General features: G+C 46.7%; 1 protein-coding gene across 1 annotated transcript; it reads right to left on the reverse strand.

The window, feature by feature from the left end:
• Nucleotides 1-1,431: 1,431 nt before the first annotated feature.
• RCN1 (reticulocalbin 1, EF-hand calcium binding domain) lies at nt 1,432-13,977 on the reverse strand. Its single transcript, XM_012649636.1, has 6 exons — nt 13,566-13,977; nt 8,766-8,959; nt 7,640-7,818; nt 5,776-5,836; nt 2,851-3,050; nt 1,432-2,117 (listed from the first exon to the last, which is right to left on the reverse strand). The coding sequence occupies exons 1-6, from the start codon at nt 13,814-13,816 to the stop codon at nt 2,010-2,012; spliced, it is 993 nt and encodes a 330-aa protein (XP_012505090.1). The 5' UTR covers nt 13,817-13,977; the 3' UTR covers nt 1,432-2,009.
• Between the last annotated feature and the right edge of the window lie 5,821 nt (nt 13,978-19,798).

Here is a 19,798-nt window from a genome sequence, read left to right on the forward strand (position 1 = left end):
TGCCCCTGGAACTTGTGCATGTGACCTTATTTGGAAAAAGGGTCTTGCAGATCTCAAGATGACATCATCTTGGATTATCCAAGGGGCCCCTAAATCCAATGGCAGTTTTCCTTACAAGAGACATGCTGAGGAGAGACACAGAGGAAGGAGGAAAAGGCCCTGTGAAGACAGGGGCAGAGATGGTACAGTGCAGTGATGCAGCCACAAGCCAAGGAACTCCCAGAACTCACCAGAAGCTGGAAGAAACAAGGAAGGTTCTCCCCTGAGCTTTCAGAAGGCGTGCAGGCCCGCTGACACCTTGATTTCAGACTCCAGCCTCCAGACTGTGAGAGTACATTTCTGTCACTGTAAACCACCCACTTCATGGTAATTTGTACAGAAGCCATAGGAAATGAATAGAAATGGTAATGTGTACCAAGAAGAAAATAAAATGAGGACAGGAGAGAGGGATTCAAGTCGGGATTACTTTAAATAGTGGGATCTGGAAGGCCGCATTGAGGAGGCAGCAGGAGTTACCCAAGGAGGTAAGAGATGGGTATTCTGAATCTCAGGGGATAGCAAGTGCAAAGGGCCCAATCTGGGGATGACCATGCTGTTTGAGGACTAGGAAGAAAGTCAGTGGGGCTAGAATATTGGGGGTAGGGTGGGAAGTGTGGTAAGGATGATGCTGATGAGGCAGGTAGGGACCAGATCCTACAGGCCTACCTCTATAGGGCCCCGTAGGCCCGGTAAGAAGTCTGGGTTTTCCAACGGGAACCTGTCTCAGGAAGATCTTACAGTTGACCTGCAGATTCCCTAACTGCATAAAGAAAAGACATTAAGTATATATATTTATTAAATTAGTAAATATGAGTATATTCTGAACATTCTAGCAACTGGACTTAAAAAACCAGAACCTTTATAATCTTATGCATGGAATCCAATCCCACAGTTTAATTCTGTATCAATAATGATGCCACAAATGGTATCTGTGAAGTCAAACACCACAAGACACTGTAGAAAATCCTCAGGAAGATGCTTTATTTCATTCACTTCCTACTTACAAGGTGAAATTTCAATCTGTAACAGTTGTTTTTGCCAGTTCAGCCGATGGCTCAGAAGATCACCTTGTCCTAATTCCATAGTATAAGCTATTCCAGGGGCAGGTCCGAGGGTTATGGATTCACTGGACTGGAAGGTGTCGTTCCAGAATCCCACTACATCCCACCACTTCATTCCAGTCGGTGATCATCGAGGAAACAGACGGCATTTCTATTCGCTATTTCAAAGATCAGAACCACCTCATTTGCATGTCAAGAAAATTTTCTCAAGTTTATTTAAAGTATTTATCATTTTCCTATAGTTGTTCAAGTGTCTGACATTCTTTCTCCTACCTCTAAGTTCCTTTCTTTTTCACATTATCTTTCTTGATTGCTTCTTCTTATAAAAACAAAAAAAAAACAAAGATGTGGATTTATTGTGCACATTAGCAGGTCCATACGGAAAAACGCACAGTAACAGCTCAGAGTATGAAGTCAAGAAGGAAGAATCTGAAATATCAGACTTGCTCTGAAATAAGCTGCTAGGCTAACGCTTTAGCTCAATCAGAACTTTCCCTTACCAACTATTTAACAGTGGCAAATATAAAAAATCCGGTAGTTAAAATACATAGCAGTCATTCGTATACTGTCCCCCAACCCACCCAACTTCTGAACAACAGAGCTTTTTCAAGTTTTATCCTCCTTTACTTTAATGGAAAAAAACTTAAAAAGTCATGTTGTAAAAATGTTTCCCCACAGAGAACTGCAATCTACCAAGATTTTAATGTGTTTTGAGAGAAATCTTACTGAAAGAATAGTGATGACAATTTCCCAGTAAACACTTGAGTGAAAAACAACTTTTATACCCCAATCTGAGGTATAAACTTGCTTTTTGGAGAACACAACTGCTGTAAATTAGACAATTATAGCAACCACCCAAGACAATAAAGGAAAGCCTATGACAGTCTGCCATGTTATGGAGAGTGTCTATCAAAGTTCATCATGATTTTTTGTGAGATCTTCCCCATAATTGGTAGCTTGGCTTCCAACAAACATGTTCCAGTTCTCCAAGATCTCCTCTTTAGTTAGCTTCTCATCCTGTAGAAGAGAGGAGAGAGGCTGTCATTGAAGCTCTGATAACTGTAGTAACTCAGCGTGATGCTCGTGTTATTTCACTGATGTGCAGCGCTTTCAATACTACCTTTAATAATTCAGAAGCTGCTGGGTACCTTCTTCATCTGCCATTACTGCGCCGCAAAACTCCACACCGGAACAACCTCCTGCTATAAAAGCTGTGCTAACATACATCACATGAGGCCCCTGAGTAATCCAGACACTAGAATCCACTCGTGTCTACAAGCAGGGTTGGTATTTCCAAAACAGGCCCTGAGGAATTCCACTTCCCTTTTGTGGCCTAACCACATAACCTGAGAATCTGGGACAATTAGCCAAGTGGGGAAGAGGCAGAACTTTTTTCTAAATTTATTTACTTGGATAAATAACGTAGTCCTAGGGCAATGTAGGATATACTTCTTAAATCCATGTCCTGTCCACATCTACGTTACTGGTTCTCCAATCCTAGGAGACGTGACTTAATGTAAATCTGCGGCGCATATCAGACTACCCAGGAATGCCTGGGCCTAATGACCTCACTGTGGGTTGGGTTATCAGGGTATTGGCTTAAGTTTACAGGTCTCTACTGTAGGGCAAGAATGAAAAATCAGTAAGGATATGGCCAACAGGCCAATGTTACCACCAAAAAATGCAAACAAAACCAGTCTTATATAAATGGTCTCCCTTCCATCAGTGATTCCAGAAGAACGTGAAATACCTTGTCTTTGTCTGACTCATACACCAGGTGCCTGGCCTCCGCCTGTGCGTGGTCATAATCTTGAGGGAGGATCCAGTGGCGAATCTCATCTTTGTCCAACTTCCCGTCCTTGTTCAGATCCCGGAATTCGTTAAACTGCTCCCGTTCTGACACAACCCAGTCCGGCTCAGGGCCGTTCTCCTCGTGGGAAAACATATCCGCTAGAAAGGAAGGTTGTTCTTGGTTATGAAATGAGAAGGTAAAAACCAAAACACTTGGCCTCCTGAGTTTGGAAAGGTGATGCCCAGTCAAGACCTAACTCAAACAGTGAGCAGTTCTTGGGGATGATAGTGCAATAGTGTATCCCCTGTGAAGGCCACGTGGTAGAACAGAAAGACCTGTGCTTAGGGGCCAGAGGATGAATCCCGGCTTTTGACTTAGTTCAGCAAGTGGGATTAAGTTACTTAGTTCAGTAAACCTTAAGTTTCCTTATCTGTAAAATGGAGATAAAAATGGATAAATCACAGGGTTATTATGAAGATCAAATAGGCCATTTATGTAAAAGCCTTCTACAACCCAAACTGGCACTATATAAGTGAAAACTAATAATAATGACCAACACTGAGCACTTTCTATTATCCAGATACCGTATAAAGTACTTTACACACACTTTTTCATTTGAATTTCACACAACTACTTTATGAAGTAGGTACTGTTATTACTCTCATTTTACAGATGAAAACACTGAGGCAAAGGTTTACCTAATGACCCACACAGCTAGACAGGAACATGGGCACTCTGCTTTCAACCCATGGTCTTAACTAACACTGTGTTTATTATTATTATTGTTTATATAATTTCCAAAGAGCTTTCACATATGTCATTTTATTTTATCCTTATAACAATTCTGTAAGATGGGCCATTATTCCCACTGAACAAAATGGCAAGGAAAGGACAAAGAAAACAGTGTTTATGCATTGTGTGTTTCATCACTAGGTCTTCTTGGAAAAGACAGGTACCCTGTGGGCAGTTTCTCTTCAATGGGAGCTTGGAAATGCCAAGTGGTGAAGGAGCAGGTAGTGAAGGAAGGAAAAAGAGGGGGAAGACCCTTGGCTACAAGGTAGCTGCAGGACAGCCCCACAGCTCACACATGCACATAGTTTTTTGACAAAGAGCTGTCCCGTTTATTAACTAATTCAAACCACATCCAACCCTGCGAGGATGGGTGCTATTTATTCCCATTTTACAGATGACGAAACTGAGGCATAGAGCGATTACATGACTCCCCCAGGAGGAGTGGAGAAGCCAGGGCCTCTAATTCCAGTGCCTTTCCTACTACCACACCACCACCAGTTTTCCACTCGTCCCCGCCTGAACAGAAGGCTCCCCTAGAAATGACAAGTCGATACATCGGGTCTCTCTGGCTGCAAGTCATTCGGCATTTGATTTTCAAGCACAATGCCCCCGCCTCCCTCTCTGACCAGCATAAAGAATGCAACGCTTGTTTTAGGCAAAGCCATGCAAAGAGTTCTGCTCCTGACTTAGCACCATTTCAATGCAGAGTTCAGGAGGGCCAGGCGGAGCACACACTCTTAGTCAAAAGCGCTGCATTGTTTGTTTCAATCAGGCAGCCTTTGCCGTCAGTCTCATTTCATCCCCACCGTCACGGCGAGACGTCCCCAGCTTTGAACGCTTCGCTCGCACGTGCACCCAGTGAGAGGAAGGCTCTGCTGCTTGCTCGGACGAGGGAGCTGTCAGCATCTGTTATTCTCCAAAGGTAGTGCCGCCAAGATCACTTTAATTACTACAGTGAGAGCTACCTGTCTGTTACCAACGACAGACAGGGAACAGCGTTCAGTTCTCAGGATCAAACATAATTTCTAACGATTAGAAGAAACTTTGCTCTTCATTACTGAAGGCCCTTGCTCTCATCCTGGGGTGGCAAAATAAGACAACCACAAAACCAGAGGCTGATGGCAACTCGGGCTCTGGTTTTACATTTAAAGGTAATTAACTGCCTAATTAACTGCCTTGTACACATTAAAGATGTGTACAAAAGCTATATCCCATCCCTCTTTTCCTAGGTGAACACCCAAATCAAATGACTTTCCAGCTTTTACTTTATTGAGACTTGGGAAACGAACAGCTGTCGTGAGAAGGCAGCCTGTCGTTGGAGCCCTGTGCCTTAGCAGCTGGCAAAGATCGAATGGAAATTTCCTTGTTGCCTGACGCTTCAGTCCTTTCTGCATGGGAGGCTGGAGGGGCTAGTGGGCTGCTGGGAAGGGCTCTCACAAGCCGTGGTGGGTTCTGACCCAAGTGTATTGAGTTGACTCTCAGCCAGCCAGAGCTCGCAGATTCCTGAAAACACACTTCTTGCTGTTGCTTAAGTGAAGCCCTTCAGAACAAATTCTAGGTATGGCACTCCCAACTACAGGATGGAAAACTAGAGGCACAAAACGGCCACATAACTGGGCAGTCATGCACTTTGTAAAAGCATTTATCTAAGAAGAATGCCTTTCTGCAGAGAGCTGGGCACATAAGCAGGTCTGTTGATCATAGCTGCATCTACTCAGAGATTCTTTCCCCGACACTGTCTGCTCTGTCTTCCCTGTAAATCTAAGGGATTGCCAACCCCACTGTGCAAAAGTAAAACTAGGCAGTGTCATGAAGGGTACCTCTCAGAGCCGTGGGGCCAACTGCTGGCCAGCCTAGTGGCAGGGCTACCCTCTTCATCTCTTCTCCACTGAAGGAGGTCTAATAATGCTTTCCTGATACTGCACTGCTAGGGCTGATGTGACAGATGGGCTGGAAGGCCTCCCCACTGGAATTGCACAGGAGTGACACTTACAAACTTGCAGCTGTTGTTAAAAGAGACGTCTGGGGAAAGTAGCCAGACATGTGGGTGTAGGAATCTGGCCCAGTTGGGACAGCTGAGCAAGCACTCACCAATATACTCATCCTGATCCACAAACCCATCCCCGTTCTTGTCAATGTCCTCCAGAGTTTCCTAGGAAGCAAAGGGGAAAACAGAATGCAAGATGGCTGTGTGTTCTAAGTCTGAGAATGCTATTGTCCTCCTTTGTCCCGCTTTTATGGCTGAATGCTTGGGGACTTCTGGCTCGTCTCCCTACCTCCCTAGGCATTAGTTTCTTATCTGTAAAAAACAGCCAGTGGTTTCTCTCCCTACTTCCCCACCCCACAATTTCAAGAGCAGAACATTCTCTTCAAAAGAAAATGTACCTGTAAACCCAGAAGTGCTCTGATTATATCACAAGCCCCACCAGACCACCCAGCTCCACCATCCAGCCAAAATACCCCAGGGGGATCTGCGAGGAACCCAGTGTGAGAACCACTAGATGAGATGATCACAAAAATAAAGTCCAGTGCTAACTGGACTATGAGCACTGAGCTGCTGTCAGAGAAATATGAAACAGTAGACAATTAAAATATAAAAGTATAGCTGACTTATTAATGTATTATACTGTATATTTAATATATTTGACTTAATGAGGTTTTTTGCCAGGGTCAGTAATTAAATGAGTTTACAGTCCGTTGGCAGAGCAGCTCGAAGGCATCCTGGGTCGAAGAACATGGCCCACCTGAGAGCAGAGAGCCAATCCCAAAGGTACGTGATCCACTTGTGGCTAATTCTCCACCTGCGCTGTCCTCTGCAAATTAACTATCACTAAGTGGATGCTGGGTGGTAAAGAGAAAGTATTCTTGGCACCAGTGTCCAGTCCTTAGGGTCATGGTGGTCACGAGGATGAAGCATGAGGCAAGAGTGGCACCGAACACCAAGTGGATGACTACAGTCACCCAGAGCTGATTATAAACAAAAGCTTGAGCACCTGTTTCCCAGCATTAAAGCAGGTGGAACCGGCTGAGGGCATCTTCCCAGGAAACAAGTGATGGCATTTATTTAACGGTCATGGAAAATGGAGACATTTGGGACCCCACAAGACACTACTGAGAGCAACTGCACTCTGAAGCCTTGCAAGCACAGTCATCCCTCAGGGCCCGGGGTCTGGGCCATTCCCCTCCAAAGACTCACCCCCAAGGGCAGCACCCTTTCCAGCCATGATTTTCACCTTAAGTTCCCACACAGTTTTAACAACCCCACACACTCTATTTCAGTCTTTTTCGAATTCCCTCGAAGCTGGAAAATGGGGCAGAGACTAGCGTGGATGCTCACTAAACCCACGTGCTCTTTCTAGATAGTATCTAAGCTGCGTTTCTCAGCCTCCTCAGATTTAGGAGGGGCCCATGAACATAGACGCAAGGGATGTGTCATTTCCTGGCCAGAACAGTAGAGACAGACTGTGTCTTCCCATTCCCTCGCTTTTCCTTCGTCTGCCAGCTGGGTGCTGCCAGACACATGCAGTCAATTACTAAATATATAGTATAATACATTAAAAAGTGAGACATACTTTCATATTTTATTTAATAATTGTCCACTATCTCATATTTCTCTGACAGCAACTCAGTGTCAGAGAAGTCCCAAGATGGCGGAACACAAGAGGGAAATAGCCTGGCTACCCCATAGCACCTAGAGGAGAGCTGCCCAGGGGATCCTTCTGGCTGGAACCAGCTTTGGCTGTGTTAAATGGCTATGACTGGGGGCTATTTGTTACAGCAGCTAGCCTGCCCTGATTGATTTACTAGGTAGACAGTATTCCAACGCATTCCGCTTCAGAGTCCTTCTGCAATTCCCTTCAGGCTGAAAAATATTCTCTCTTTGGAGGAAGGGACAAGAATTGGGGACAGTGTTTTCCCTGATCTTTTCCCAACCCAGGATCTTCATGTATCTTACCAAAACCACAATTTCCTTCATATGCTCAAACTCCTCAGGGTGCAGAAAGGCAGTGAACTCCTCCCGAGTGGCTGTCAGGTCACCATCCTGGTCCGCAGCCTTGAACCTTCTCTCGTCACGTGGCAGCATCTTTTTAAAGGTTTGATGATCTGGAGAATCATGCAACTCTGCGGGGTTTCCTGCAGGACATATGCAGAAATGTTTAAACCATGCAGCTGAGAAAGGCGTTTCCTTCCCGATCACTCATCTTTCGTGCCCCAATGGTACAGATGGAACAAAAGGTCAAGACCTACTGAGTTCTTGAAAATATTTTATTTCAGAATGCCTCTAGTATCTGTCCCTTCAAGCCACCCCATAATCTAGGCCCCCATGGCTTATTAGGGGCATCACCACAAATGGTTAAGAGCACAGGCTGTAGACCATACTAATGCCATACTTCTCTTCGCAGAACTCTGCTTTCATCGTATCAGTCTTTGATCTAGAACACTGAGGCTCCCTAATACCCCTAACATCTTGTCTAAGTGCCCCTGCCAAGCTTTCCAGATCTTCCTGATTCTGGCCACATGTGTGCAAACAAGTTCCCCTTGGGCCTGTTTCTTTGCTATTAATATCTCTACCACGCACACAGCAGGTCTTCACCCTGTTCCTCTGAACCCCACTTCCCCCTCCTTCCCCACAGGCCTCCCTCTCTCCACATATAAATTCACTCTTCAAGACCCAGTTCCCAGGCACCCTCTCCAGGAAGCCCTCCCTGACTGCCCGGGCCCACTCAATCCTTGCTATCCAAAATCAGGCAGCAATTTGAAACTGTACCATAGACACCATGTCCCCTCTGCTTTTTTCTCGGTGTGCCTCTAAGATGTAAGTTGAAGTAGGGTAGCAACCTAAGGGATTTTTTTATTAGTCTCTCACAACCCCCTCCCTCCTATCTATAACTTCACTCAGAGTAAGCAACTCAGTACATTCTAAGTAAGCAGAGGAGGATGTTACACAAGCAGGTTCTACTCAGGAGGCTGTGACATCTCCCCAAAGGGAGCAGATACAACAAGAGAGTAGAGAGTCTCCCATAGGAAGCTTGTGACCCAGGCCCTGGCTGTGTAATCGCTCCTGCAGCACCAAGTCTTACCTAGGTAGTAACCATAGGTGGCTTGTTTGTATTCTTCCCAGGAAATTTTCTCATCTTTGTCCCTATCATAATCCTTCCAGACTTTAGCGACATTGTCGTAGATGTATCTTTTCTGCACCCGTTTGATCCAGGTTTTTAGCTCCTCAGTGGTGACAAAGCCATCCCCATTATTGTCAATTCGATCAACAATCTTGCTGTATTAAAAAACAAAAAACAAAAAACCCACAAGGCTATTACCAAGGCTTATCAAGGCGTGTGTGATCCTGGTCCAGCAAAGATCAAACCACCCGCACGATCTAAAAATGCATAAACAACTAAAATGGAATCAATGATCCGATGGCACTGGAAAGGATCTTACAGTTTATCCTTCCACGGTTGACATGCTTTCCCCTCTAACCGGTGCCAATGGCAGCCACTGCTGATGGATCATACCCCTGTCCCCATAAACCTAGAGGTGACCTCAGAATTCTTCTTAGCACAGTGCTCTGAAGATGGCCACTACTGATTGATTCAAGCTGATCTTAAGATGAAGCCTATTACTCTTCCCTGATGTAGTCCAACTTCCTCATTTTACAGTAATGGAAACTGAGGCCCAGAGAAATTGAAGGACTTTTTCAAGATTACACAGCTAGTATTCGGTACAACCAGAGTAAGAACTCATGTCTTCTGGCTCTGGGCCCAATAAAAAAGGGCAAAATTCTATGTAACCCAAAAGATGAGTGAGTTCTTTGTTTAACAAAAAAACAAAAACAAAAACAAAATCCCACCATTGTGGACTCAAAGACTGGAAACTTAAAGCGGAAGGTGACCAGATCTTGTTGGACAAAGCACTAAATGTCAGAGTTGAAAGAGCCTTGACATCATGGATCTATTGAAGAAACTTGACCAGCTTAGCAGCTGTGGGAGCCTAAACCCTTTGCTGTCCGGGTGAAGACCCCTAAGCCACTGGTGTCACCATCTCCACAGCTGGCCCAGGTTCCGGAAATTTCCCACTGGACTCCGCTAAGGAACTCACCATTGTCCATCTCTAGGCCAGATGGTCCCAGGGTAGGGACAGCATCCCTGTAGAGAAGAACTTCAAAGACACCCACAGCTATTTCCAATGTTTAAAATAGTTTCACCGTAGAAGTCCATTTACCTGGGATGAGGTTAGACAGACTAATTACGGATTGATTTCTTTGTTCGGGACTGGAATTCTATCAACTTCAGTGGCTGAACTTTCTTACTTTTCAACAGAAGGTCTGACTGGCAGTTAATCTTTAATTAAAAACGGGAAATGAATTCATTACTTCTTCATGAGCACAGTTGGATACTTTGATGGAGAAAATCTCCGGTAACTTTTTTGGGGAGGGGTATACAGGAGAAGAGGCAGAGTGAATAATCGAAGTCTCCACCTCCTACCTGAACCTGGGGAGCCCAGGCTCCTCCTTCTCAGGAAGGAGTAAACACCTCTCACAGCCTTAAAGTGTCCCTTCATCTACAGTCTGAACAGGTCTCAAGACTAAGACTAAACCTCAAGTCTCTTCAAGCTTCCCCCCAGAAAATCACAACCAGACACAACAGAACTCTTTCAACATCGTGCTACATTCAGCCCACCTACTATGTGCCGGGCACTGCTCCAGTCCTGGGGATACAGTGGTAACACCCCAATGGGTTACCCAAAGCCAACTGAGGAGCAGAATCCCAGGCCAGCAAAGACCTGGGAGATTGTACAGACTGTACAACCCTCTTTCGTGGAAAGGACAGCATCTAATCTATGACAAATAAACATCCAAGACATAGCTCAGCCCGACACATAGTAGGGGCTCAATAAATATTTCTTGGAAGAATAAATACGATCTTAACCTCTCTCTTTAAAAACCTCGAGAGTGAGATACTGGGAAAGGCAGCTATGACGTAGACAAAGCCCAACCCTTTCATCAGAACCCCTGGGTCCTCCTCCTGGCTCTGGTCTCCATTATCCGTGTGATCTTGGGCAAGTGACTTCACTCTCTGAGTGTCAGTTTCCCATCTGTAAACTGGAACACCTACTTCACAAGGAATGTTGAGGAATAAAAGAGAGAACCTGTGCCTTTTCCCACTAAAGACAATAATGTAGATCAGGGGTGGATGTGGAAAACTCGACACTCAGCAGGTAGCAGAAATGAGCAAAACCTCAAGGGGGCCTATGGCAGCTTGGAGATCCCTGCCAGCCCACCAAGCAAGGCTGCCCAACTCTGCTGCAGACGATGACTGCCACGTAGGGACAAAGGTGTCAAGAGAAACCAGAAATTGGGGTCTGTATGTGAAATCACTTAAATCTTACATGTTGGCAAGTACATTTTTTTCCTAAGACAGTGTAGCGTATTTGTGACTGTATGTAGTCTATGGGTCCCCACTTTGCAACCGTCTGCTCTAGGTATCTTTAGGAGCATTAGAGCAGTCACATTTCCAGAATCAATGGTCAGGTAGTGGTGACAAAGTTGCCTAGATCCAGCCATGCTCATCCCTCAGCAGCCCAGACTTGGAGGGGACTCTCGAAATAGAAAGTGTGAATAGAGGAGCAGCTTCTCATACTCTGCTCCATCCCAAACTGGACGCATAATTTCCAACGCCCCCCATGCCACCTCCACTCCGGATTCACCTCACAGGTGAACGGTGCATCTACCACCCACCCAGTGGCTCAAGCCAGAGACCCAAGTGTCACCCTTGATTCCTGCCTCCCTCCTCTCTCTGGCATTGAATCGAGAGCAAAAGCTGCCAGTTCCACCTCCCGCTAGTGTCTGGATTCATCCTCTCCTGCCATCGGACAGGCCATGCCCTCTTCAGCGTTCATCGCCTCTCCCCTGCCCCTGGTCTCCCTGGCTGTGCCTCAGTTAGTCTGACTTTCAACCCCACACAGGATAATTTCAAATCTCCACCTCACGGAGGTCCTCCCTGCTCTGCCCTAGGATTCCCCTCCACTCTCGCCTCTCACTTCTTCCTCCCTGCCCCTTTGCAGATCCAACACTCCTCATGCCCCAGAACAGGTTTCACAACCTTTATAAACGGACTATTCTCTCTTCGGGAATGCCTCCCTCTGTTGTACACCTGGCAACCACTGAATCATCCTGCAAGCTCTGATAAGGTGACATTTCCATACCCCCAAGCCCCTCTCTCTAACCTGAGGGGCTCCTCCTCCTGGATGTGCTCACTGTCCTTACGACATGCCACCATCACAGCAATCGTGCAGTGTCTGTCTGTGCCGCTCTCCTCCACATTTGATTATAAGCACTCTGAGGCTTAGAACATGAGGTTTATCTTTGCACCTGCCTGGTATCTGATGTGTCTGGTACACGTTAGCCATTCAAATGTTCGTTGCATGAATAAATGAATAAAGTCAAGGTATCGATACAAGGCCCAAACCCAGACCAATTCCATCAGCACTTGTTCTCACCACTAGGCTACGCTGTCACCATGAAGGCATTAAACTGGAAGCTGCAGGATCGCAAACTATAGAGCTCCCCACTCCAAATCCCGAAACCTCTCCCCTGCCTCCTCTCCAGTGACGATGTGGCTGCCACTCAGGACCCCAGAATAAATCAGTGTCCAAGTGCCTCCAAGCAATACAATAGACTGAACTCATCAATGGCCCTCATTGTTAAGTCGTAAACAAGAAGAGAAAGTACTCTGCAAGATAAAAGGTAATTGTTAGGAGGTGACTTTGAAGTTCAAAGATCTTTTTATCAGAGCAGGCAGATGGTGCACCTACACAATAGGTATAATTTATCCTCATCTTCTAACTAAACACTTTGGCCTCTGGCAGCCCCCAGGAGCACAGGGATGGCTGTGTTCTTTTTAACGTAGCAGAACCTGAAGATCCTCCACCCCCAGGCGCCAGGTTCCAGGAGCCCTGGTGCCCAGCAGGCAGGGCTGCCGGGTCCCTCCCCAGCCCTGACTCCATCTGGGGCCAGGTTGGCTGCTGATTCCTCTGGAAGGATTTCCAGATAACTCTGCACATTGCCCAAGTGTCTCTTCAAGGGAGCCGGGGAGGGCGTACTGGGATATACCAAAGTTTTGTTTCCCAGGTTTGGTTCCTGACTCAACTGCCTTCAACAGCGAAATTCAAAATCCACCAGCATGGCCACCCTTCAGCTTTTTGCCCCCAACAAATCAGTTGCCAAGGAACTATCTTTGCAGACATCTGCTGGAAACACAAACTAGGAGACCAGTTTCCATTCTCGCCCCCCACGGTCTCTCATGCCCAACTGCCCCTCCCTTCTTAACAACCGGATTTTTATATCCTTACACCAGATTTACAGGGCAATTAAGCAAAAGGCAAGAACACCCCAGCATAGGCCAGGATCAAGCCCCTCCCTCGCCTGCCCCCTTCTTCTTTTATCCAATTCTGTTCATCCTCGAGACCTCCTTAGCAACTGTCTCAAGCCCCTCTCAGGGAATGAGGAGTAAGAGAGAAACTGCGGGTTAGAACTCAAGTCATTAAAAGGCCACTATGGACAAACTCTACTTTTGTACATTCCCTGCCCTCCCTTCTGATGCAACCGAGGGGAGGGGGCGGGCCCCGCCCGTCCTGGCTCCCGCGGCCGCTGCCACGTTCTCGCCTCCCCGCGGGGAGCCACCCGGGCGCGGCGGCGATCTCCACGCTGGGGTCCAGGCGCCCTCGGGCAACTTTGCCCGCCCCAGGCGCAGAGCTGGGCGGGACCCGCCTTCGGGTCCGCGCGCGATTTCGCTTTCGCTTTGCCGCCGGCGTCCCGCGTGGCTCCCGCCCGGGTGGCCCCCGGGCACCTGCGCCGCCCCTGCGCGGCCGGGCCGCGGCCTCACCCCAGCCTCTCCTTGCTCTCGTCCGGGGTGAGCTGATCGAAGGTCTTGGAGTCCTCCTTGCCCAGGAAGGCCTCGTGGTCGTACTGGAAGCTCTGGTTGTCCTCGGGCGGCCGCTCGCCCAGCTCCGAGTCGGGCCGCACCACGCGCTCCTTGCGCACCGTGGGCTTGGCCCACAGCGCCCGCGGCGCCAGCACCAGCAGCAGCAGCCCCAGGGCGAGCCCCAGGCGGCGGGCGCGGCCACCGCGCGCCATCGTCCCGTGGAGAGGGCGGCCGGGAGGGTGGCACCGAGCGAGCGGCGAGAGCGGCGGCGCGGGAATGGGGGCTCGGAGCGCCGCGGCGGCGGGGCTGGAGCCGGCGCGGGGAGGGGACGGGCCAGCCCCTCCGCCAGTGCCCGCCCCGTGCCCGAGCAGAGGGGCGCGCCCCGGGCCTCGGGCTGGGGAGCTTCGGGCGGCCCCTCTCACACGCCCATTGGCCGCCGCGCTGCGGGGGAGGCCGGGGCCGCTGAGCCACGTCGCCAGCCCGGGTGGTGGGCGCGGGGCTCGGGTTTCGCCTCGGCCCCTCCCCGCCATCTCGTCGCTAGGGGCGGGCCCGGGCGAACTGGGCCGGGGACTGGAGGGCTCGGAGGAAAACTGGGAAGAAGTTCTTTGTCAAGCAACAGATGTTCAGGATAGAATTCCCTTTCTCTTCCTCCAGTTCCAGAGAACTGTAAGGAGAGAGGCGCCACCCTCCGCCGCCCCCTCAACTTCCAGCAGAGAGCCCGACCCTCCGCCCCAGACCCTCCGCCCCAGACCCTCCGCCCCAGACCCTCCGCCCCAGACCCTGCCTTAAGATGCGCTCTAAAGCCCAACCCAACAGCACTTGGCGGAATTTGAAGTCTGGTTACAAACGCAAGAGACTGGAAAGAGACCAGACCAGTGCGGACGAGATCCTCTAGAAACGCGGGTCACAAACTCAAATGCCATGGAGGGCCCCTCCAAAGGGAGCCAGTCCTGTGTGCGTTCCAGCCGCCAGGAGGAATGCGGGCCCCGCTCTGGCAGTCCTGTTTCCTGAAAGAAATCAGGAATTCAGATTTTTATGTTTTTATTTCTAAATGTTGGCAACTCATTTTACAAAAGCTCTCCGTGAGTCAGATCTTATCTGTACATTGTATCGGTATTGCTGCCAGTACAGAGAAGCTCTGTCCCATCGCACTTTCTGCAATGAGGGAAATGTTCTATTAGTATATCTGGGCTGTCCTATAGGTAGTGGCTACTGAGCACTTGACATGTAGCTTAGAGTAACTGAGGCATTGAAATTTTAATTGTGATTTAAACTTAAGTAGCCAGAGGCGGCTAGTGGCTAGACTTACACCATGCACCATATAGTATATTGCACGGCGTAAGTCTAGAGCAATAATTCTTTCCGTGTCACAGCTTTTTGAAACTCATCGACCACCCTTTTCCAGAAAAAATGCACAAACAGCTACTGACCCGAATGTTTGATTAAAGTGTCAGAGGATTCCTGATCTGAAGCCCCACCCATGAGCTCTAAATTAAGAATCCCTAGAAAACTAAAACCGTGGTTGAAGAGAGAAGCCCACCCTCACAGACCTCGGTAGATGGACTCCCAGAAGTTTCCTCTATCTTGCTGTGTTCCCACCTCCATCCCTGATACTCTAAAAAAACGCCTGGGCTGTGCCTCTTGCCCTTTCAATAAGGATGTCAAGACATTGTCAATAGCAGCTTAGATGCAAGGACCTTTCTTATGAATATCTATGTCAATCAGTTAATGAATAGTTACTGTTTGCCTACCACAGCCTAAGCACTGGACTGCGTGCTGAGGGTACAACGGGAACAAGACAGTCATGGTCTCTGCAGAGCTACATATATGTGTCGATGTGAACATCTATGCATACATATATGTGTGTGCACGAACAGATGTTCATTTATTCATTCAATAAACTGAGCACCTGCTAAATATCAGGGTTGTACTGGGTACTGGTTTACTGAGCATGTATGAATTGCAAATCAGCATGACAAGTGCTCAGAGAGAAAAGCATTCAGTATTATGGGGATATATCAAAGTAACAGGACCCAGACTTGGGGATCCATCAGGGAAAACCTCTTGGAGGAAGGAACATCTACACTTAGACGGAAGGCGAGTAGGATAAGTTAGACGGTGGGGTATGGTTATATGGGAGGAGGATAAGATCCTGCGTGAGCTGGCAGAGGACAGAGGAGTGTGAAGTAATGTCCTTATGACCCTGTACATCCCCATGGGCTGGCAGTGAGTCCTGGGAACCTCAGCCCACCTCAGCTGATTTTGCATGGAGCAAGAAGCACTACGCTTGAGGCCAAACATGTCCTGCACTGCCAGTCTAGAGGCTTGGATTTCTAGCAATAGAGCAAAAGAGAATTTCTAGCATTACTTTGGGCGTGTAAGAGCTCCCTACTGAAACACAAGTGTCCTGAGGTAGGCGGCTCAGTACCTTCTGTGCTCATCAGGCAAGCAGAATATGAATTGCTGAGTGAGGGAGGAGAAGGAGTGGGAGCAGGCACAGGGAATGAGATCAGGGCTAGAAAAATAAAGAGGATTAGGAAGGGAATGGGAAAGTAAGTGCGACAGTCTTGGCTTATTCACAGCTTTGCTATGGGCTCGCCTGGGTCCCTGGCATTGATCTGGACTCTCGGCAATGATGATGGCATAGCCTATGCTCTCTTGTTAATAGTTGGCTTTCTGCCAGACAGGAGTGGTTTCCAACAGATCGTTCCAGAGGTAGTCTTGGCTCCTGTGGGAATTACCAGAGAATTCCAGCACTGCTGTGAATCCGGAAGAGTTTACATAATTTCCCCTGGGCTTGCCTCCACTTTCTTCCTTTATATTTATTTTTATCCCTTCAACCTCCCATGAGAGTTCAACGAGTCCTGCCAACTAAAGGATAAGGAAGGGTGATGATACAAAATAGTCAAAGTATTGCATGCATAATTGCTTTCTTTCATTTTAAAAATTGCTTTGCATTTCTCCCCATGTGCATATATGGAGAGACTAAGTACATTGTCATCTCTTCGGTTGACCTCCATTCTTGATGAGGCAAAAGAACCAGAGCAAGAGGAGTAACATTTAGCAAAGGGCTGAACCAGGGAAAAGGAAAAGGAAGGTTCAGATAGGTAAATCGATCAGTTTAGTGTATGCTGATCTGCTGCATCTGGCTACAAGTAACATCGTCAACTACAACAAAAATCTAACCGGAAGTTACTAAAACAATAAGAAAACATTGTAATCTCATATAACAAGAAACTAGGTCAACTGCAGTTTGGTTAATTCCAATGGCTTGAGGACATCCTCAAGGAACCAGGATTTGGGGTTTTTGTTTTTCTCTCAAAGCAGGGGAAAAAGGAGTGTTTTTTCCCTTTATTAGGAAGAAAACTATCCTAGCAGACTTCACCTCACATCTCAGTGGCCAGAATTGTGTCACATGCCTATGCCTGATCCAATGACAGGGAAGGGGTATTGACGTTCCATGGCTGATTTAGACCAATCAAAATTCGTTCCCTGGGACTGGAAAGTGCTGTATATAGCATCCTCTGAAGCACTTTATTAGGGTTCTGTTGGCAAGGAAGAACAAGCAGGATGGCTATTTCTGCCACATGTTTAAAAGCACTTTGAGACTGGGCACAGTGGCTCACATCTGTAACCCCAGCACTTTGGGAGGCCGAGGCAGGAGGATCGCTTGAGGCCAGGAGTTCAAGACCAGCCTGGGCAACATAGCAAGACCCTGTCTCTAAAAAAAAATTTAAAAATTAGCTATGATCATGCCACTGCACTTCAGCATGGGGCAACAGAGTGAGACACTGTCTCTAAAAAAAAAAAAAAAAAGAAAGAAAGAAAGGAAGAAAAGAAAGCACTTTAAGTATCTCCACCTCTGTTCTACTTCTCTCCACCATTAAAAATTATGCAAACACTTCAAGGCCCAACTCAAATGTCACCTTCTCCATGAAGTTTTTTCTTATACTTCAAGTCAGAATTAATTACTTCTTCATCTTTATTTCTTCTTCTATATGCCCAGAGCCTTTGTATCTTACATACAACACTTTTCAAAGTCTGCTTTATATTAACGAATTTGCTTTTAGTCTCTCCCAATTCTAAATTCCTTGAGAAAAATGATCACATCCGATTCATGTCCATATTCATAAATCCAGGGACTAGCACATGTATTGCTTCCTCACCGAAGTTGAGCACCATAAAACAGATTTGCTGTGAGGCCAGAACCCTATATCCTTTGGTTCACCATTGTATACCCAATACCCAGCAAAGTGCCTGGCTCTGAGTAGGTGCCCAAAACATATCTTGAACGAATAATAAAATAATTATAGCTACCAACTTCTGCTTCTTGTCGAGCTGTTTGTTTCCCATTTGAAACAAACAAACAAATAAGCAAAAATACACAAAATATATGAAACAACAATTTTCAAGACACCGGACATCAAGCAACGAAGGGCATTGGAAATAAAGTGAATAAATATGATTACCCTGGGCCACCTTGCAGAGAGGGAGAACTAAGATGGAGCCTGGAAGACTCCTTGGGTTGAAAAGACAGAGGTTGGTGTCCAGAGAGACCACATCAGCCGTAATTCTCAGGAGAGAGTACCTGGGAGGAGATAGCTGCACAGACAGAGAATCCCAAAGACCTGCAGCGGATCCCCTTAAGCATTCAGCAGAGTACTAACCGGTGCACGCAGGTGAGGCTGAGGAACAGGCCATCTGAAAGGATTAGAAGGAACAGTGGGTGCCAGGAACGGTACCTGTTCCCACTAGTCAGACTGGAAAAACTCATAATTCCTGGGGCACTGGAGAGAGTGCTCAGCAAGGTCTTTCCTCAGTGGTGGGGAATAATTAACGCCATACTGAACAGTGCTCCAGAAAATGCCTAACAAAACATAAAAGTAAGATTAAAAAAAAAAAGATCAAATTGTTTCCAAGTAATTTAACTTCATCCCAGAAGAAAGCTCAAGAAAATTTACAGGACTACAAAAAATAGCCAGCCCCCAGCAAGGTAAAATTCACAATTTATAGCAGCCAATCAAAGACACAACAAGACAACAAAACACAATGAGGAGAATAATCAATCAATAAAAATTGACTCAGAACTGACACAGATGTTAGAATAACAGAGAAATACATTAAAAAAGTTAACACAATTGTATTCAATTATGTTTTAAAAGTTCAGAAGAGACAGGGAAGATATAAAAAAGAAACAAATTGAAAGCCTAAATATCAAAAGTATGATATCTTAGATGAAAAATATACCATATAAGATTAGCAGAAGATTAGATATTGCCAAAGAAAATATTAATGAACTTGAAGGCATAGCAATAGAAACTAACCTAAATAAAACATACAGACAACTTTGATATCTTAATTTATTTTTATCTTTGTTGTTATGGACTGAGTTATGTTTCCCCAAAATCCGTATGTTGAAGTCCTAACCCCCAATGTGACTATATTTGGAGATAGGCTCTTTAGAAGCTAAATAAGGTTAAATGAAGTCATAAGGGTGGGGCCCTAATCCAATAGGACTGGTGTCCTTATAAGAAGGGGAAAGAAGTCTGCTGAATGCACGCACCAAGGAATGGTTACGTGAGCATGTGAGGATATTGCAAAAAAGTGCTTTGCAAGCCTGGAAGAGAGCCCTCACCAAAACCCAACCATGCTTGCCCCCTGATCTCAAACTTCCATCTTCCAGAGGTGTGGGAAAATAAGTTTCTGTTGTTTAAGCCACCCAGGCTGTGGAATTTTGTTATGGCAGCCCAAGCCATAGTACACCTGGCAATTATATTTCTTGCTTGTCCATGGCCCTGGTACATGCAGGTTATGTGTAGATGGAAAAAAGGATACCAGTTGAAAAGGGAGAAGCCTAAAAATGCATGAATGAGAGGATAACTAATAAAGTCCCAAATCCATAGAGCCCTTTGGAAATTAAACAAAAGCCAGAGACTCTCACCTAGAAATTGATATAAGGGCAAAAAATACTGCATTGATTTTAGAAGATTCATGGAGCATCTGGAGAGCCTCATGGACTCCTCCTGGTTCCCTGGACTCGACCTTAAATAACCTCTGTCATGCGGAAAACCAGTTGGGTTGGGACCAAGAACCTTGGAGAGGGATTGGGGGATGGGGAGTGGGGGAGTCATAAACAGGAAACAGAACAGCAGGGAGACATTTTGAGGCAGAGGAAAGAGCAGTTGTTGGACCTC

The sequence above is a fragment of the Propithecus coquereli genome, unplaced genomic scaffold, assembly GCF_000956105.1.
Source record: "Propithecus coquereli isolate 6110/MARCELLA unplaced genomic scaffold, Pcoq_1.0 Scaffold30, whole genome shotgun sequence".
NCBI lineage: Eukaryota > Metazoa > Chordata > Mammalia > Primates > Indriidae > Propithecus > Propithecus coquereli.